Below are 20481 nucleotides of genomic sequence, written 5' to 3' on the forward strand. Positions count from 1 at the left end.
CATTAAATATTGTAAATGAAACTTGAGTCGTTTTTACACATTGTATGTTTTTATGTTAGATATAATTGAATTGTTAAGTTATGTTATTATTTAATTTTAGGTTTGTGTGTTTAATTGGCTTTTAGATGTCTGGTTTATTCTGTGTTGATTGTATTGGCATCTATGATCTTATAAAGGTATTGAATGTTTGTCTTTTTTACCCATTGGAATCTACCCTGAATACCCTTGGGGAGATAGGACAGAATATAAATAAAGTTTTTTATCATTTATTATTATTATGCTGGTTCAAAATGTCTCTTTAGAGAAATATCTTTATTCAGGAGTAAAGATAGGAAACAGGTTAGAACACCAAATGCTACGTAAACAACAACAGAATTAAATCTAAAGGGAAGTCTACAAATATTCGTTTGAAACAACTTTTAGTTCAATAACTATTTTTACATTTCTATGATATTGTGATAATATCAAAATACTAAATTACGGATGGCAGCACTGTACAATAAAGTACTGAGAATTTGAGTTTTACCTCTGTAAAAAATTCACATATTATATAGGGTAAATGTATCTTCCTATGCAAAACAGAAACCCACCTCTTCTTTGTTTCCTTTTTTCCATGGAGCAAAGATTCTTGTGGTTTGGTCCGAGCCAACAGAAATGATAAATTCTCCTTCTGGATCCCACTTCACATCTTGCACACCACTGAAATGTCCTGAAATCACCACTTGTGGGATCCATTCTCCCTTTTAAATCAAGAGCATTCATGTTAAGAGCCCGTGGTTGAGCCAAAAAGGTATCTCTTAGATATAGGGATCGCATCAATGCAAAACAGATCACAGGTAGATCAAAGCTGGGCAACATCAATGGGTTTGAGGGTCAGGTTTGCCTTCCAGGAACTGAGGACACTTCCACACAGTCCTATATCCCAGAATATCAAGGCAGAAATTTTATTTATTCACAACATGTATATGCCGCCCTTCTCACCCCGAAGGGGACTCTGAGTATCTTACAAGAGATATATACATACAATATATTATATTATTAGCACAGTACAATATCAGTATTAAATATTACTATATTGAATTATACCATTATATTGTAATATTATTAGTAATATTACATGTAATATAAAATATATAATTATAACATCATATTTTTAGTATGATATTGTATTACATTATTATATTATAAATACAATATGTATATACAATATATTATATTATATTATTAGTATAGCACAGGAGACAAGATGGAACTGTCCCCTGGCCCCCCTCTCTCTTCACTCTGGCCCAGAGCAGCAGTTGGTGCTGGGAGAAGGGGTCCTCAACTGATGACATATGCAGGAGACAAGATGGAACTGTCCACTGGACCCCTTTCCCCAAGACAAGAATGTTAGTGAATTGTTACTTAAAAGTTATATAAGAAAAAACAAGTCTGCTAAAGGGTAGACTTTGGTCATAAGAGGGTTATAGGGGAAATGCAAAGGAAGCACACCCAATATTTGAGTGTAGACTCAGACAACCCAGTTCAAAGCAGATATTGTGGGATTTTCTGCCTTGATATTCTGGGATATAGGGCTGTGTGGAAGAGTCCCCAATTAAGTCCATTCGAAAATGTGATTTACCTGCACATGAATTTTAAATACATTGTAAAAAATTCCAGTTTTGAGGTGGAGCAAAACAGTCCACCTTCATACATACAACCATAACACAGAGTACAATAACTCTGAATAAAGGCAACTTCACACATTAATAAGCTGACCTTCTAAACTATTTGAGAGGCAAAGCCTGGCCATATAAGTTTATTTCATCTTGTTCACAAGTAACTATGACACAAATTAAAGTAAGTGTATTGAATGAAGTTTTGAATTTCCCATACTAAGATATTTAGTGCTCATTATCCCATTTAGTAGTAGACATAAATTGGCTTGCCTTGTTTTCTGTTTTCTGTTTCCAAAGATGCAGGGCTCCATGGAATGCATGAGCAAGAATCATTGAGCCATCTGGGCTGAAGTGACAGTCAAAAAACCCAAGTGTATTTCCACCCACTTCTCCCACTCGGACCTTTTTGGAAAATCAGATACAAAATATTTGAGTCCATCACCATCTTTCCTTGCACTAATTCAAACAACTCTCATCTATGAATTACATTCAGAATAAAAACCAAAAAATAGTCTTTTTTGGAGAGACATGAAATGATTGATTCAGTTTCTTTTCAAGACACATGTTGACATATTAAAAACACAGAAAAAGAAACGAGAAACTATTAAAACACCACTATGGTTTTTCAAGGAGTGGGAAGAAATCTATTTCAGCATATTTTACAGCACTGTATCTGAATATTTAAATTTACTTCACGGGATTGCTTGCCAAGCTAACAGGCAGCTTGCAATACAGTTATAACAGAGAGTCTTTCTCGAAACAATGCCTAATCAGCTTAATGTAATACCTCATCAGAAGGGCCCAACACAGATGGAACACTGCCTGCCTCCAAAACCTGGTCTGCAAATTAGAACCCAGCCTTAGAAACCAATTTATCCTGCTTCCCTATTCAGCTTTAGAACCAAATTTTTGTTATTGTTGCATTTACAGTGACACGGGTCATGGATAACACAAGCTATTTCCCTTGGAACCATGATTGATCATTTTGGACCATAATTATAATCTCTCTAGTCCCTGACACAGCCATAGATTATATGTCCACATGCCTGAAAGTCACAACAAATGCCAAAAAGGAATACATAGGAGAAAATCACTCTGGAGGACCCAGGAGTATGAATTCACGAAACTGGGCCCCAACTTGAAGTGATGCTTTGCAGCAAACAAATGTTACTTCCAGTCCATGTTGGAGTGCAGCAATAACCTTGAACCTCAGTGGCCTTTTAAAAAAAAATTACAGAAGTGCATGGAGTACTACAGAAGTGCTTGGCTAAACAAGAAACTCAGAATAAAAAACAAGCGTAACAGGCAGCTAACAAAAGCCAAATGCAAATATGACAAGAATTCATGTAAGAAAAAGACAAAAAGAAAGAAAGAATAACAAATTCAGTAAATCAGAGTGCCATTTAGGATCTCAAACTATCTCCTGCCTCTGCTGTCTTGTGTCTGTGCACCTTCAAGCTTCTTGTCGACGTATCATATCTCCATGTATTTCATAGGGCAATAAAGCAACCATAGGAAAGATTACCAGGCCAATTAGATTTGACGTGGATGACTAGGACGGTTTTAAATTGTGTATTTTAATATTTTGATAAATGTTTTTAATGTTTATGTATTTATATAAGAATTTGTGTCCCGGCATTGAATGTTTGCCATATATATGCTGTGCTCTGCCCTGAGTCCCCTTCGGGGTGAAAATGTTTTAAATAAATAAATAAAGCTTTCTTAGCCAAGAAAAACTCACAAGGTCAGTTTCTTCCTCTAGTCCAGTGGCTCTCAACCTGGGGTCCCCAGATGTTTTTGGCCTACAACTCCCAGAAATCCCAGCTAGTTTACCAACTGTTAGGATTTCTGGGAGTTGTAGGCCAAAAACATCTGGAGACCCCAGGTTGAGAACCACTGCTCTAGTTTAAAATATAGTCCACAGCAACTATTATTCATTAGCAGCCATCCATCCAAACACTAACTAACAATGACATTTGAAATGGGAAGTAGGCTTGTGCATTTCGGCTGAACCTCAATCCGTTTCTGCTGGCCAAATTTCAGGAGACCCAAGGATCCATTTTTGCGAGCCTTCTGAAAATGGGTGGGTTACCAAATAGCTGTTTCCAGTTCACAGCTGAAAGATCAGGGAAGATCCGGCCCATTGGTGGGAATGGGAAACTTACGAGGCTCCCCTTTCCATTCCTGGGATCCTTTCCTTTCATCCTTTCAAGGGAGTCTGGATTTGAAGAACAAGGTTAAGGAAGCACCCTTCCTGGGACCCTTTCCTAAGACACAGCTTGCGTAAGACATGTCACTGCGTACGTCTATCCTGACTGGCCCAACAGGCAGGGCTCACAGGGAAACCCCATGCGACAAGTACGCGGCAGCCTTTCTGCACCATGTGGTGCCGAATAGGGGAGGAGGAGCCATAATCAGCTGCCACGTGGTCCAATAATGGACGAAAAAGTAACAGCTGAGCCCTTACCATTACGGCCATCCAGCCAAGCTGAACAAGCTGGATTGGCCGAAGGGAATCGACCACTCCGAATCCGTACACAAGCCTAAGGTATGGGGGAAAAAAAATCATAAAATGGGGGGGGGGTGTCCCATTTTTTCCACAATTTTTCTGGTTTTTTCTCCCAGACATTTCCATTTCTAGATGACACTACTTAGATTTGAAGATAAGGCAGGGTTCATTATTTTATCTAGGTTTGCTTGTTTACTTGAATGTTTCTCTGAGTATCTTTCGTCTCTCAAATCAAAACTGATATATAAAACATTTTCCACTGAAACTTATTAGGAACAAAAAGAGTGGTGCTCCATGAAAAATGCATAGAATTGCATTTTTAATGCTGACATAAAGTGATCATGTGTTAATCTAGTCACACAAATATTGATATGCTTATTCAGCAACATACAGATTGACAATTGATTTGTACCTTGAACTTACGAGGATTCTTGTACATAGCTACAGCTCAAGAATTAAAACGAGAACAGGGATTCTGACAATCATCTGATCACATGTACATACAGTATGAACACATCTACAACATTATGTATCGATACCACTACAATTTTGTTTTAAGGCTCAGTTGTTTGTCCTTTGAAATACTGCAGAATGTTTCTCTTTATCCTAAAAAAACAATCTGATGTGGTTAAATTCTTTCTTTCATGAATTCTTTTTGGGTTTGGACTTCAGATTCTCTAGGATGGGCAGAAATGCAAATGGGAAAATAAATAAAAGCATTTTTACCTGTTCCAACCACACCCCAGATTCATCATCCGGAGCCCACAGGATCACAGTTTTATCTGTTGAAGCAGACAGGAGCCGCATTGGCTGTTCCATTCTGCCATCTACAGTGCAAAGAAAACATTTACCCATGTATAAAATGTTATCATGCATTTTTTTTATCAAACATTGAATGTACAAAGGAAAGCAAATGACTTATAAGATAAAGCTACAATTTGGAACAAACTGTACAGAGCCAAAGACAGCATAAATATCTACTTGCAATTCCAAACAGGCAATAGGGACAAATATATTAAGTACTGGATATTGTAGCATTTGTATTTTTATTATTTTTAAAAGTGATATTTGCAAATGGATGTTCCCTTGATTACAGCTTCCAAACTACACTAATTCAGCTCCAATCATGAAGGAGGAAAAATAGTAGCAAGGATAGTCATAATCAGGAATGGTCCACTGCATGATTCACTTGGTCTTTGGATGGGAAATCGTGACCCATTGACTGATTAATTGCAGGATGAGATCTCTCTTAAGGTGGGTTGTATTGGCACAGCTATGCCAATCTTTTGGAAAGAGAAAGAAGATGAAAACAACACCACAGATGCACAATGAAATCATCAACAGTGGGCCCCATCTTGCTTGTTGGGGGATCCTGGATGCACTCACTGAAACTATTATCAGATATTCATGTTAAAAAAACACAAGATCATAGCTCTCTGTGATTTATTGCTAATGTAGCACTGCTGAAAATAAATGTCATCTCCCATTTAAAGTTAAAATTCCAACAGATGGGCCAAACTCATTAAAAATCCTAACCTTAGCACTGATATCAAACATTAGTAGACCTAACCTGAAGACAACACTTCACAATATAACTTCTGCATCAATCTTAACGTGCTGCTTTACTAGAAGTACCCAACTATATGCACAAGAAGCTAATACAACACAAATGAACCACACCTTGTTAAAATCACTTTTTAGAATAGAGTTCTCAGTATTTCCTAGTTACTGCGACAGGTGGCCAGACTAGCTGGGGGATAATGGTAGCCGTAGTCTAAAACAGCATTTTTTCCAAGCTTTGGCTGAATTACTGCAGCATATAGAAGAAATGCAATGAGGACAGTTATTGCTGATGGCAACACAGCACTGCTAAGATGATGTTGTTGATGATGATGATGATGATGATGATGATGATGATGATTAATTTTGTTTCTATCCTGCCTTTCTCCCATAGGGACTCAACTTGGCTTATACTAATGTGACACAATACAAAAAAAATACAAAAACATGGAAAATACAAAATTAAAAAAATTAAATACTAATGCAATGAATATGTTAAAATATAGTTAAGATATAATAAAAATGCAATTAAAATTACATTTAAATATCCCCCAAAAATCCTACTTACAACACCTCTCCCAAATGCTTGATGGCAAAGAAATGTCTTAACTTGCTTGCAAAAGGCAGGCAGAGGTGGGGTCATCCTGGTCTGGGAGTTCCCAAGCCTGGGAGAAACCAAAAGGCCCTGTGCTTTGCTCCCACTAAACACACTTGAGAGGGAGGTGGAACAGAGAAAAGGCCCTCCACAGATGATCATAGATTTCTAACAGTTTCAGAGGGGGGGGGGGAGATGGTCCTTCAAGTAACCTAGACCTAAGCCATATATTAAATTATACAAAAGAGGGTGGAACAAAAACAGAAGGCCAACGTCCCATGCTCAGTTTGAGGTAATGGATAAGTGTTAAATGACAATATCGTCTCCCATACCCAAACCCCATTCTACCTCACCAGTTGCTATTCTAGAGGAGAGGGAGAGGTCTGCATAAGGTTATAATTTTCAATGGCAGGCCCATGTCTTGGGCATATCCACCTGTAACCTAAATTCAAGCTTGCATAACTTCTTACCTTTGACAAAGGAAGGCTGCCAATGGACAGCATAGACCCAGTTTTCATGTCCAGCTAAGACAGAGTCCAGCGTCACAGCAAAAGATATCTCTGAACCTACCACAAAGCAAAGCAAAAAAAGAGTATTAAAATATACAAAGCTATTATGATTAGCAGCATTACGATCCAATATGTATGAAATACAGTAATAATAATACCATGCTGTCAGGCAGCTCCATATGAGAACATCTTGATATTTCCCTGAAATCAACTGGATTATTATTATTATTAAGTTTATTATTATGTTTATTTATACCCTGCTTTATCTCCCCAAAGGGAACTCAAAGCGGCTTGACATAAAAGCATTGGTATCCAATTTAAAGTATACAAATATACAGACATTAAAACAGAATTAAACACAAACAATATTTTAAAATTCAGTTAAAATACATCAAACATATTCAAAGTTAAAAACCATATCATCCCCTGACTAGATTGTAAACACCTTCATCTTTAAATGCCTATTTGAATAAAGAGGTCTTAGCATTTCAGTGACATCTGAATTTTCATTTTCAGATGCGAGTAAAAACACAACTTTGACCTACACCTCCCTTTTTGACATTAACCATGCTTTTGAATGAAAAGCATGGGCAATACAGTTATGAAGTTAATTGTGAAGAGGTATCCAGTTTTAAAAATTCAGCAGTACAGAAATTTCTAAAATAAAATGTACACTATTCATACATCATTGAGCAGATGTGGTGGTCAAGGATTACTTTTGTACATGCATCTTCCACATACATATTCACAAAATGGAGTGCCATATGAAAAGAGAAAATATTTTCAGAAAGAAAGCAGTCTCCAATATATTTCATAAGACTGAGAAGAATATGTTTTTCATACTATCCTGGTGAAATGGGTTATTTGTAGAAAAGTAACCCATTTCACAACGATTTTCCATGGCAGAGTATGGGACAGTTGGTTGGTTAAAATAAAGCATTTAGAACAACCTGACCTGTTTTAGCTCAGTTCCTAGTACAGTTGGGAATGTTTTCTTAAACACAGCAAATCTCAAAAACAAAAAAAGAGAAAACTTTTATTTTTAAAGTTCCTTTAGATTCTAGTGAAAGTAATTCCAAAAGAACCTTAGGAAAACCAACCACACACTAAGGAGTACAGCCTTACCATTATCATCTTTTGCAGTGAAAATGTTCTCCTTCAGCCTAATGATGTCCTCATCTTGGGTTTCCTCAAGTGATGATGTAACATGCATCTTCCAGATCCTTATCAGACAATCCTGAGCACAGCTTGCCAAGAAGAGATGCCCATCTTTGAAATAAGTTCAATAGATGAAAAAGAAGGAAAAAATTGAAAGTCCTTGTTCAAATGAAGACAGCAATTATCATGGGCATGATAAAGCAAATGGACATTAATAAATTCACATTATATTGCTACATTAGCTGCAGCACTAGAAAATGCCAGTGGTTCTCAACCTGTGGGTCCCCAGATGTTTTGGCCTTCAACTCCCAGAAATCCTAACAGCTGGTAAACTGGCTGGGATTTCTGGGAGTTGTAGGCCAAAACACCTGGGGACCCACAGGTTGAGAACCACTACTTTAGGCTTTCTGAGTCTTTTCAGGTGCCTCAGTTAAATTGTCCTCTTAAAGGAAAAAACAGCTCTAAGCTGTTCCAGGGTTAAAGACTTTCAGCATTACCTGAACTGTTATGAATAAAGTTTTGGGTTACATACATAGCCCTTCAAGACAAAGTGAATCTAAGGTACAGGAAACCAATGTGCTGTGCTGAGTGGGAGGAGGAAGCCATCAAGGCACATCTACAGTAAGTACATATGAAAGGCCCTCCTGAATCAGACCAAAAGCCAATCTAACCCACCATTCTGTTCAAACAGGGGCCAACCAGATGCCTTGGAGAACCCTTGAAACACAACACAGTCAAAAGACAACCTGACTTCTAGGGTTTTTTAGCAAGCGCCTCACTAAAATACTATGGTGATATATAACCCTAATGACTTTTTCTCCTGAATGTCTTTATTGAGAATAAAGTGTATAGGATGGAGACAATTACGATATCCTAAAAAAATAAGTTCTACACGTTGACTATGCAATTTGTGAAAAAGTATGCTTTTCCATTTATTCTGAAACATGTTTAAAAGCATTCATCCTCAACACAGATCCTTAAAGGACCTTCACTGTTTACACCCCTCACTATTCACTGTTCAGCTGTTCACTGTCTCTTTTCTCTCATGCCTTTAATCAGTCATCTTCTTGTTGTTAACTGCCATCAAATTCACAGCTCTATTCACATCTTGCAGACACAAGGCCATGTATTCCATGATTGAGTCTATCCATCTGGAATGCATCCTTCTTCATTCATGCCATGTCCAAAGTATGGCAGTCCCGGTTTCATCATAATGTCTTCCGGCTCAATTTGTTCTAGGACCCATTTATTTGTCCTTTTAGAAGACAATGATAACTCTTCTCCAGCACCACATTTCAAATGAGCTGAAACCTGACTTTACATTTTCTTCCTTGAATTTCTCCAGTAGCTGTTCCAAGTCTTCGCTATTTTCTGATAGAGGCATGGCATCATTTGAATAACTTAAATTGTTGATGTTTCTTCCTCCAATTTTCATACCTCCTTTATGTAAGATATGTTTTGGGTACAAGTTAAATGAATTATGAGATAAAACACAGCCCTGCCCCAAATCCTTATCAACTGAAAACGATTCCTCCTTCTATATTCTGTCCTAACAGTAGCCTGTTACCCTGAGGTTATGTATCAGGCCAATCACGTATTGTGGAACACTCATTTCTTTAACATCTATCCATTGTTTTCATGATCTACACCAGAGGCAGAGAACCTTTTTTCTGCCAAGGGCCATTAGGATATTCATAGCATCATTCATGGGCCACACAAATTTAGAGGGAGGAGAGTGAGGCTTGGTCACTGGGGAAGGAGAGGAACCAGGGGAGGGGGGAATATGCTCAACCCACAGGAAGGGGGCACCCGAGTGGGCCTGGCCAGGTGCCCCCCTGCTACCACATCAATGCTATGTCTGGAGCTACAATTAAAATAGGTACCTGTTCCAACTTTCATACACATTCAACTTAAGAACAAACCTACAGAACCTGTCTTGTTTGTATCTTGGGGGCTTTCTGTACTTAAGTTTTCCCAGAAACTCAGCCACCATTTTATAAAAGAAGTGCCTAAGCATCATGATTCCAAAATATACTTTGAAAGTGAATGATCAATAAGGAATAGTGATTTCTGCTGAATTTCTGAAACCAAAGTGGAGATTAAAGGGATTTTTAGTAGTTGTGGGCAGAGCTTCCATCACATCACAAGTCTCAGATTATATAAAATAAAATAAAACATTCACATAAGTAATTTACATAGAGAGCATTTATATTTTTTCAACTAAAAATCTTAATTTTCAGCACACGGTACTTACAGCACAAGTAAAATCTGTTCTGTATGATACTGTGTTTTTAAATCTAACTAATTTTTGACTGTAGATGCCATGCTCTTCACAGAATTTAATTCTCCTATACAAAGCATTTGTACTAGAAGGATTTGTTATCTGGCTGTTTGTTAGTCTGTATATACTATATAGCAACAAAATGTGAACTCTAGAAAGTGTGGGACAGGCATCTTTATTATAGAAAAAAATAATATATAACGCTCTCCTATACTCTAAACTAAAATCATATTTCCAATACATGTTCAGAAATAGAACATGTATTAATTATTATCTGAGGGAATAATCTAAAATAGTCTTACCTTACCTCAACTTAATGATATCTTCAAACTGTAAAGTACAAAACTAAAATGAGCAGAATTCTAATGAGAAATATCTCAATATAATGTCAAAAAGTATAGATCTCATCAAGTTCTTCTCTTCCCTCGTCCTGCCATCCAAAATCCTGTTCCTGCTAATATGCAAGTAGGATAAAAATTTGTCTTTTTCCTCAGATCTTGATCAGCCCCTCACATTAAGTTAGGAAATGTATCTTTAGTACTTACTATTAACTGTCCATTCGACTCCTCTTATCCAGTCTTCATGGCCATGAAGTACCAAAGTTTTTTGAAACTGCAATGAGCAAGATGAGGCAGCATGAAAATCAGTACATATTGAGTTTCCCGTATCAAGAAACCCAAAAACCGAAACGCTCCAAAAACTGAAACATTTTAGAAACAAGGGTGCCTGGTCCCCTGGCCAATGATTACCCACTGTTAAGTTTTGTATAGGCAATAAGTTATTGTTCCCTACCAAAAATAATCTATTGTGGTGTTTTGTTGTATATGGAAGAGTAATATGTAGGGGGGTCAACTCTTTCTGTTATCAACCTGTTAATAACTTCTGATTATTATAGTCCTCCACAGCCTGATTTTCTATTCTTTTAAGTGTTTTCTTAATAAATCTTACTTGATTCTGATTAGGGACATAAAAGCTAATTACTGATACCTGGATATTGTTTATTTGCCCTCTTATCATTACAAATCTCCCTTCAGTATCCTTTATTATTTTGTCTATTTCTAAACTGAGACTATGACTATCCCTCGGAATTTATTTGTGCCTCTCGATTCTGGCTTTTTCCCAATTACTGATGTGCAGCAGTTTGGATTTATTCTTCTCTTTGTGTGCCTTCTGTAATAATGCTATATTCACCTGATTGTCCTTTAACATCTTGCTCAGCTTATTTCTTTTAACTGGAGACCATAAACCATTAATGTTGCCTGACATAATATTTAAAACAGCCACCAGTGTATATATAATTATTTAGTAAACTCTTCCTGATCTTATTGTTCCTTACATCATTTCTTCCCATATCTGTCCCCTTCCCTCCCCATCCAGCTTACTTTTCCCTCTCTCAACCCGAGGGAGACACGACTGAGTAGCATCTACCCGTCCCTATCCAGATATCTCTTCAGGGTCCCTTTGCAACCCCCTCCTTTTGGTCCAATACAAACATCCATATGACATATTATCAAAATCCCCCTGTCCACTTAACCCACTCAGTTCCCTAAAATTTAACTCTAGTTAACAATTCTCCCATTTCCTCTTATACTGAAATATTCTGCCATGAGCCAACCACTTCTATATTTGGGGAAAGAGGGCTAGTTGCATGACCAACATGAGTTTTGCTTTAATGAACCCTGATGACAGATAGAAAAAAGGACCAGGGAGAAGAACTTGCCAATGGTAGTACATGGCAGGACAGCTGCACTGCAAACAGGCTATGAGGGCAAGGGTGGAGTGACCCCAAGGGAGAGGAGAAGACATATTTTCCAAGCCCTTCCTGGCTATTTTGCTAAAAGGAAGGAAATTGTGCTGAGAGACAGAGCAAGGAGTGGATTATCTGCTCTGATAATTTGGATTATATGGCAATATAGAAGGGGTCACAGTAGGCATTAAACATGTGACTAGCCAACATCCCTCACTAGCGCCCCCCCCCCCACTTCATCCCTAATTCACTATTTATATGAAAATACAGGTATTCCAAAATCTGGTCCCAAAATTTTTGGACAAGAGAAATTCAACCTATATTTCTATATTCTACATTGATGTATAGGGATGTCACATCAACTTTATTTATACCCTCTCCCCATGGGAACTCGGGGCAGATTATTCTATGGCCATATCTACACTGCCATATAAAATTCATATTATCTGCTTTGGATAATATAGCAATGTAGACTCATATAATCCAATTCAAAGCAGATAATATGGACTATCTGATAATCTGGATTATATGGTAGCGTAGATGGGGTTCTAAATAGCTTGGTACCCAAATATCTAAAAGGGCACCTATCTCAAAGTATTCTGCTTCTATTTTCAGATCATCAAAGGTAGCACCTAATAATTATGCGCTTGTGTAGATTATGCTCTCTGAATAAAACTAAAATGAATATCAAGCATGCCATGCCATTTGTGGGACTAAAGACAGAAGTAACAGTTACCTGTTCGGCTTGTTGTACATATAGATGAATTTTACAGTCATCTCCACCACAAGCTAGAACTGGTACTGCAAAAACAAAATAATTGTTGAAAAAATTGCTATGTCAAGATCATCTTCTTAAAAACTAGAAAAGCAAATAAATTATAGGACCAAAAAAAGTTTAATTTTTACACACACTCATCTGGAATTTGCCTCAACAGAACTTGCTTCTAAGAAGAAAAGCACAGTGAAATACATCTGTAACCCCCACCCCTCCATACACTTTCCGGGAAGTAGTCCCTACTGCTATGCAGTAAAGGCCAACTCTGAATAGACCCATACAGGTTTATAACTTAGCCACAGTAGTTCATTCACTGACAACTTCTAAACTAGACTGCAACGTCTCTACATGGCGCTGCATTTGATCACAACTTAAAAGCTGCAGCAAGCACAAAATGCAGCAGCTAGACTGCCGAATGGAACAGGAACATCATACTGTATAATACTAGTTTTAAGGTACTTTCCCTAGCTGCCAATACATTGCCAGTCTGAATTCAAGGTGTTAGTGATCAAATGTAAAAGCCTAAAAAGCATGGGAACTTAATACTTGAAATGTCTCTCCCTATAAATGCCTGCATGAGACATGAATTCTGTTGGAAAGGGCTTCCTCTAAATTCCACACTGTGGGTAGATAAGGGATAGACCCAAATGGCACCAACACTGGTGTCATCTAAAACATGCTTGCTTATTAAAGCGTTTCTGTCCGAACTGGATGTATCCAATTTGGACATGTACTATAGTTGAATTAACATTTGAAACCATTCTAAATTGTTTTAACTGATTTTAGTCTTATTTTAAGAGACAAGTGACTTAATGTGCATTTAATATTTCTACATTATTGATATTATTTTATGTTTTTTTCTAATATTTTACTGTACACTACCCTGAGATATAAAATGAGAAATGAATAAACATGCAAACAAATTGTTAAACAGAAACACCAACATTTGGAACTCCTACAAAACTTCTCAGAGCTTCAAATAAGGCAGAATTTTAAATTACACCAATACGGAGCAAAATTGTTAGTTAAGTTATATTGTCGTGGAAATGTGAAAAATGGTTGCTGTCTATTGTGGCATTCACAGGATTAGATATTACGACTGTAATTTTCATAGCAGCTTTTGAAACAGGAACCTTGATCCAATTTTGAATGAGGCTACCATCCATTGATAGTACTGAGAGGAATGTTTAAAACGTTATTAATTATTGCTTCAAACAACTAAAAGATTGTGTAAATACACTTACTATTGCTGCCAGGCAAGAAGGACAAAGAAACATCCATTGCAAACCCATTTCCAAAGAGCAGTTTCTGAAGACATTGAACTAAGAAAGATAAGGCAAAATAGTTTTGTCCATTTGAGATTGTCAATGGAGTCAATAGTTACAATGCAACAAATACCCACCAAGATTCATTTAAAGGATTATTCATAACAAAGAACTACAACAATAGAGACACTGTTTTAGATCTACAAAAGCTAAAAAGGAAGTATTACAGTGGATATATCTTTCTTTTCAAACTCACACTGACCTTGGTCGTTGAGGAATTCCTCTTTTCCCCTTATTACTATCCACTCAGTGCTAGGAAATGTAGCTAGATACCAAGCACATTTAGCAGATATAGCTTCTTCTTCTTTTTTGGTCGTGTCAAGAGCGACTTGAGAAACTGCAAGTCGCTTCTGGTGTGAAAGAATTGGCCGTCTGCAAGGACGTTGCCCAGGGGATGCCCAGATGTTTTTTGATGTTTTACCATCCTTGTAGGAGGCTTCTCTCATGTCCTCGCATGAGGAGCTGGAGCTGATAGAGGGAGCTCATCCAGCTCTCCCAGGATTCAAACCTGCGACCTGTCAGTCTTCAGTCCTGCTGGCACAGGGATTTAACCCACTGCGCCACCGGGGGTACTATACTACACGTGAGGGAAAGGAACCCTGTGTTCTCTTAGATTTTCGAACCACATGCCAAGGGATGTGAAAATTACACTCCAACAGAAAGGAACAAAATCTGGTTACCAGTATTTAAAAACACCAGAATCAAGGCAGTAATTAAAGAACACCACTGAGAATCAGGGGAATTCCAGACAGCAAACAATCAAGTGCTAGTTAACACCTACCAAACAAAGGATGCCCAGGCAAAACAGCCAAGCTACCTCTACCTCTATGTAAATACCCTCACTGATTGACTTTGCAGTTACAAGGTTACTATCAGGATCTGCAATACAGACAAAGCTTGCTCTGCCTCAAAGTTCGGTCATTGGAGTATACGTCCCCCCTCATGGGAAAGCTTGCTTCCACAACTCCCGCTGGAATGAGCCCTCCTCCGTAAATTACCTGCTTTCCTCTTTTACCTTGCCCGACTTTTTAATTAGTTTTAATCAGTTTGTCCTTTTGATTACTACATGTTGCCCGCCCATTATTATTGTGCCTGTGCATAGTCTTTATTTTTCATATTGTTATGTATTCATGTGTGTTATATAGCTATAATGTTATTGTTTATTGTTCGCGTTTTCGGTTTGTGTTTTTGGTTTTTCTTTATTGTAATTGTCTTTTGGACTTGGCCTCATATAAGCCACTCCGAGTGCCCATTGGGGAGATGGTGGCCGGGTAACAAATAAAGTTTATTATTATTATTTATTAAAGATGTAGGGCCGCCAGGCCCAGCATCTGAGTCAGTGGAAAGCAGGGAGCAACAGCTGCAGCCTGACACTGAGGAAGCTACCCCTGCACCGACCAAGTGCCTCAGGCAAGAGGCAGTCCTGAGTTAACTCAGGATCAAGAGAGCAATGAGGTAGAGTTAAGTATCCCAGAAAGACTGCAACTGAGGACTCATGCTATTCAGCTGCGTAGATCCGCCTGGTTGGCACAGAGAAGGGACAACAGGTGACAGCACTTGTGCTATGGAACATAAAGAGTAGCAGTTTGGATTTGGTCTTTGATGGGAGCAATCTGTTTGGAATCTGTTACAGCTTTGTTGGATGACTTTGTGTGCCTTATTGTTAATGTTAGACCTTGACTTTGGATTATGTATTATTTGAATGTGTTGGTGAGGACTTTTGGATTGTCCCTGTCTAGTTTGTTGTTTGAATCTACTTTGGCTTTGACTCCAGATTGACTGACGACGAGAATAGTGAGTGACTGTTTATACTGAGAGTCGCTGTGCAAGGTTGCGACAGTTACTCAATGCTAATCAAGCTTGCTAACTGCAACATTTACACTTGCTTCAAACAGACAAGGGTTATTTCTCCCACCCTGGACATTCTACAGATATATATATATATATACACACACACACACACACACACACACACACACACACACACACACACCATTTGACTCACTAGCAACAGAACCTCTGAAGATGCCAGTCATAGATGCAGGCGAAATGTCAGGAGAGAAAACTACTGGAACATGACCCTACAGCCTGAAAAAAACTCATAGCAACCCATACTCTAAAGTATCTAGAGGGCACCATCCACCCCAGATAAAAACATCTACGCACTGAACAAAATATTGCTAACTCTACTGACTTCTCAAAAATCAGAGTATTCAAACTGTATGGCATATTTGATCAGTCGCCAGATCATGAACTTGCAGAATACTTGCAACAGTTTGTGATCCTTATAAAAGCAGTTCTCAAGCTCTGATGCCTAAATGCCAACATAGATGCCAGTCATGCGTCATGACAGATACCAAGGCAGCTTACAAAACAAATGTAACAATAAACAATTTAAAAGAAAAATAGCATTTAAGCAAGTCTTAGAGCTTTGCCAAACAGATCACTAATGACTGCTCTAAAAACAAGCATATCGCAGTCAACAAAAATCCAGACAGCCAACTAGTGGCTGTTTTAGACATTTACATGAATCTAGGAGACAAAAAAGAGATCCAACGGAGTATATTCTGCCACTTGAGGCTGCAAACCAAGAATGACAGCATGGTGTAAAAATGGGCAAACTTTGGCCCTCCAGGTATTTTGGACTTCAACTCCCAGAAATCTCAGCCAGCTTACTAGCTGTTAGGCATTGTGGGAATTGAAGTCCTAAACACCTGGAGGGCTGAAGTTTTTCCATGCCTGGTACATCCTGCAGTATCAAATATTCAGCCAAGATATAATTCTTTATGGAGAATTAAATAAACACATCCACCTCAGGATGCAAATTTGCTTTCATCTTTAATAAATGATAAAATTATACGTATGCCCCAAGGATTGTTTTAAAATTAATTTCTTTATGTTTTATTATCAGTATGCTTGATTTCTATATCTATACATCTAGGGTCACATTTAACATTTTGGGCAAAAGATGTAATGAGTAGAAAAAGTGTAAGAAATCCTGGTGTTAGACTAGATGGCCGTTGTGGTCTTTCTCAACTCCATGACTGCATGAGTCTAAAGAAGGCACTCACCCCAAAATCCTAATCAATCTCCCTTCTCTATAATAAATAAAAACTCTATTTCTATCCTGCCTTTATTGCCAATGGAGACTAAAGGCTGTTACCATACAGTGGCAAACATTCAATGCTGTAAAGTGTGACCAAAAAAGAAATAAATTATAAATCAAATAATAACATATTAGACATTAACAATCTGCTTAAAGGAAAAAGCTCAATAGCAGTAGGAGGGCACACAGAGGGGGAGATAAATTTGAACCTATAAGTGAGGGAGAAACTCATATAGAACAGGAAGTAATTGTTGGAATAATCTTGCCTTATTCAGGTCTTTGAGTTTATATCATTTTAGGGGGTTAAAAAGGTTGGGATAGGGACTTGTCTCTCTAAAGCTAAAATCCTATCCCAATATTCAGGCAGTCCGAGTTACAAACATCCAACTTTCAAACAACTCATGGTGAAGAACAGGGGTGAGACAACAGGAAGTGAGAGAAATCTATCTCCTGGAAGGGAATTCACTCCTGAAAGAGCTATTATCATGGGGAAATAGTGTCTCCACTGAAGTTTTATCACTAACCCTTGTTTGGACAACAAGCCAAATTTTTCAAAATCCAATTCTCACAGGGATAGAAAGTGAGGTGAAATCTTATGAACAGGGACACAAACAGCCAAACATCACAAGGGTGTTAGCCCTTCTCTATGCTATCCAGTGTATGTGTGTATGGCTTCAACTTCATCTGATGAACAAACCTATATATCCTATCTTGTTTGTAACTTGGGGATGGCCTGTACAAAAAACAACTATAATTGCATATCCCTTTGTTTGCCCATAGTTCACCCATTTGTGAGTTATCTGTGAAAGAGACAGCCTGTATATGGGAGTAAACAATGAAGGGGAAAACTGAAATCAGCTATCAAAATTCAAAACCAACTGGAGAGCTATCTCTTCCAGCAGATCCAATTTTAAGCTGTGAATTTAAAACCTGTATTATATGAGGATTAGTGTCAATTTTTGTTATGTGTATTTTAATATATGTATTTTAATAGTATTATATTTTATCTGTTTGTTTTAACCACGTCGTACCCTGCCTCAAGCTGTGAAGAGAGATGCATAAAAAATAAAATCTATCAATCATTATCTTCATTATTATTATTTGCACCAATATCTTTCTATAAGGAATACAAATAACATTTCTGATATCTACTTTGTTATAAAGTAAAGTCTGGAAGCTTACCTTCTTTTCCTTGTTTAGACCAAATTCTAACTGTTGAGTCTGATGCTGCAGAAGCTATGAGTAAAGCTAACTCTGCTGTAGAGCCATTTGTCATGTAAACAGCATCCAAAGCACACACTGCTTCGGTGTGACCTTCAAGATGAGTGCACTTCACAAGCTAAACAAAAGGTTATAAAACTGCATTAAGGAATGACAGCAATTGTCAAATTTAAAACTGCTATGCAAAATACAGGGTTTTTAGAACTATCCAACCATAGAAATGACTGGATGCTAAGAAACTTTTTAAAAAACCAATAGTAAAGCTTCAATGGAGAGGATAAGCAGGCCAATTATGGTGTGCCATTTTTTCAGGTTCCATTAGAAGCACATACTCTGTGTAACATTCCATTCATTATTTGTGTTAGTTTGTGTCTAGCTAAAAACTAGAATTCCATTAAGTTCACAAAAACAGCATTATTGTTATTCTTATCCATTTTCAATATACGTGAATGGTTTCTGGTATATGCCACATATTAAAAAGGATTTAGGTAAACTAAACACAAAGACTATTAAAGATAAACCCTTGAGATAGAACAAGGATAGAAGAGGAATACGGATTAATAGCAAATATTGATTTATTCTCATCAAATCAGATAGGCATTAGAGTTGCTCAAAACTTTTGATTAGGTTTCTTTGTTTGGCTGTTTTGTTTAATCAACCTGGAAGACCTAAAATAGAGCCATTTTATGATGTTGTCACAGGAAAGCTGTAAAACCGCATTGAGTCGCCTGTCAAGGGCTGAAATATGCGGTATAAAAGTGAAGCAAATAAATAAATAATAAATAAAAGTATCCAAGTTTCAGCCACTTGCATTAAGGATGTAAATATTCAGACATTTCAGCCTTACAAGCAAAAATGAGTTTTCTTATTGCAATGTGTAATTTCAAGATCCCTTCTCCTAGTGTTCATGTTTTAGAACATTTTCCATTTCATTCATTGGGAAGATACTAACATCCATAGTGGTCAAGCAATAAAAACCCCACAGGCTACAAGTATAGGTTTGTTTGGTTTTTTTTTGGGGGGGGGGGGGGGATTCTGTTATCTGAGTTTTCATATCTTTCCACTTAATGTTTTCTGGCTCTGGGTACTTAGAAGGAACACAACATTTTGTGTTTCAAAAACCATTCTCTCAAAAGCTTTCACTCTTACATAAAAGATAGGATGCATCCTATATAAAAATAATAAATAAAATAAAACTTTATTTGTACCCCGCTACCATCTCCCCAAGGGACTCGGTGCGGCTTACATGAGGCCAAGCCCACAATACATCAATAAACAAAACATCAATAAAACAATCCTATCCGAATAGGATGCTGTAATTCTTCTGAATTATGCACCCAGCGTGACTTTCTGATCTACTCTCTCTCTTGCAGTAAGGCAATGGAAAAGGAATCCACCAGATCATGTACCACAAGTGGCATGTCTTCTTCCAATGACCACGGCAGTATCAAAGTAATGTACTCTGGCTGGGTGACTCTGCCTTCATCAAAACTATTTTTCTACTGAAGTAGAAAAGATACATGTAAAAGATTCTTGAAAATTAAAAAAACAGCTTTGTTTTGGGATATCTGTTTCCTAATTTCGAAGGAGTCACAATTTTTTAAAGACACAGATGGTATGGATTGTATTTTATACAATGCAATCCACTCCATCTGTGAAGAGGAAGGAGGAGGAAGAAGAGGGAGAAAGAAGATGAGGAAGAAGACGAGAAGGAGGAGACAGGTACTTAAAACAAACATCCCACCTCAAAAATATGTGTTTTTTAGTCCTGGGCGTCTAGACACTATGGCTGGATCTACAATGAACTATATCCCAGGATCTGATCCCAGGTTATCTGCTTATCCCAGATTATGTGGCAGTGGAGACTCATATAATCCAGTTCAAAGCAGATAATCTGGGATCAGACCCTGGAATATGGTGCAGTATAGATCCAGCCAATGGCATAACATGACATTATATACCCTACAATACATTGGTATCCATGTAATCAGAAAATACACCAGAATTTTCACCAAACAATCCTTTTGTCTGAGAAAT

General features: G+C 37.6%; 1 protein-coding gene across 1 annotated transcript in view; it reads right to left on the reverse strand.

Moving 5' to 3' along the window:
* Window positions 1–20481, reverse strand: part of ELP2 (elongator acetyltransferase complex subunit 2) — an 80039-nt gene that overhangs the window by 48858 nt on the left and 10700 nt on the right. The window contains exons 4-12 of the mRNA XM_067467555.1: window positions 18406–18562; window positions 14037–14114; window positions 12754–12818; window positions 10816–10882; window positions 7957–8100; window positions 6793–6888; window positions 4894–4994; window positions 1929–2060; window positions 591–740 (exon numbers count right to left, since the gene is read on the reverse strand). Coding sequence (XP_067323656.1) covers window positions 591–740; window positions 1929–2060; window positions 4894–4994; window positions 6793–6888; window positions 7957–8100; window positions 10816–10882; window positions 12754–12818; window positions 14037–14114; window positions 18406–18562 — 990 coding nt within the window. The remainder of the gene's footprint in view (window positions 1–590; window positions 741–1928; window positions 2061–4893; window positions 4995–6792; window positions 6889–7956; window positions 8101–10815; window positions 10883–12753; window positions 12819–14036; window positions 14115–18405; window positions 18563–20481) is intronic.

The sequence above is a fragment of the Anolis sagrei genome, chromosome 4 (genome assembly GCF_037176765.1).
Source record: "Anolis sagrei isolate rAnoSag1 chromosome 4, rAnoSag1.mat, whole genome shotgun sequence".
In the NCBI taxonomy this organism is placed as follows: Eukaryota; Metazoa; Chordata; class Lepidosauria; order Squamata; family Dactyloidae; genus Anolis; species Anolis sagrei.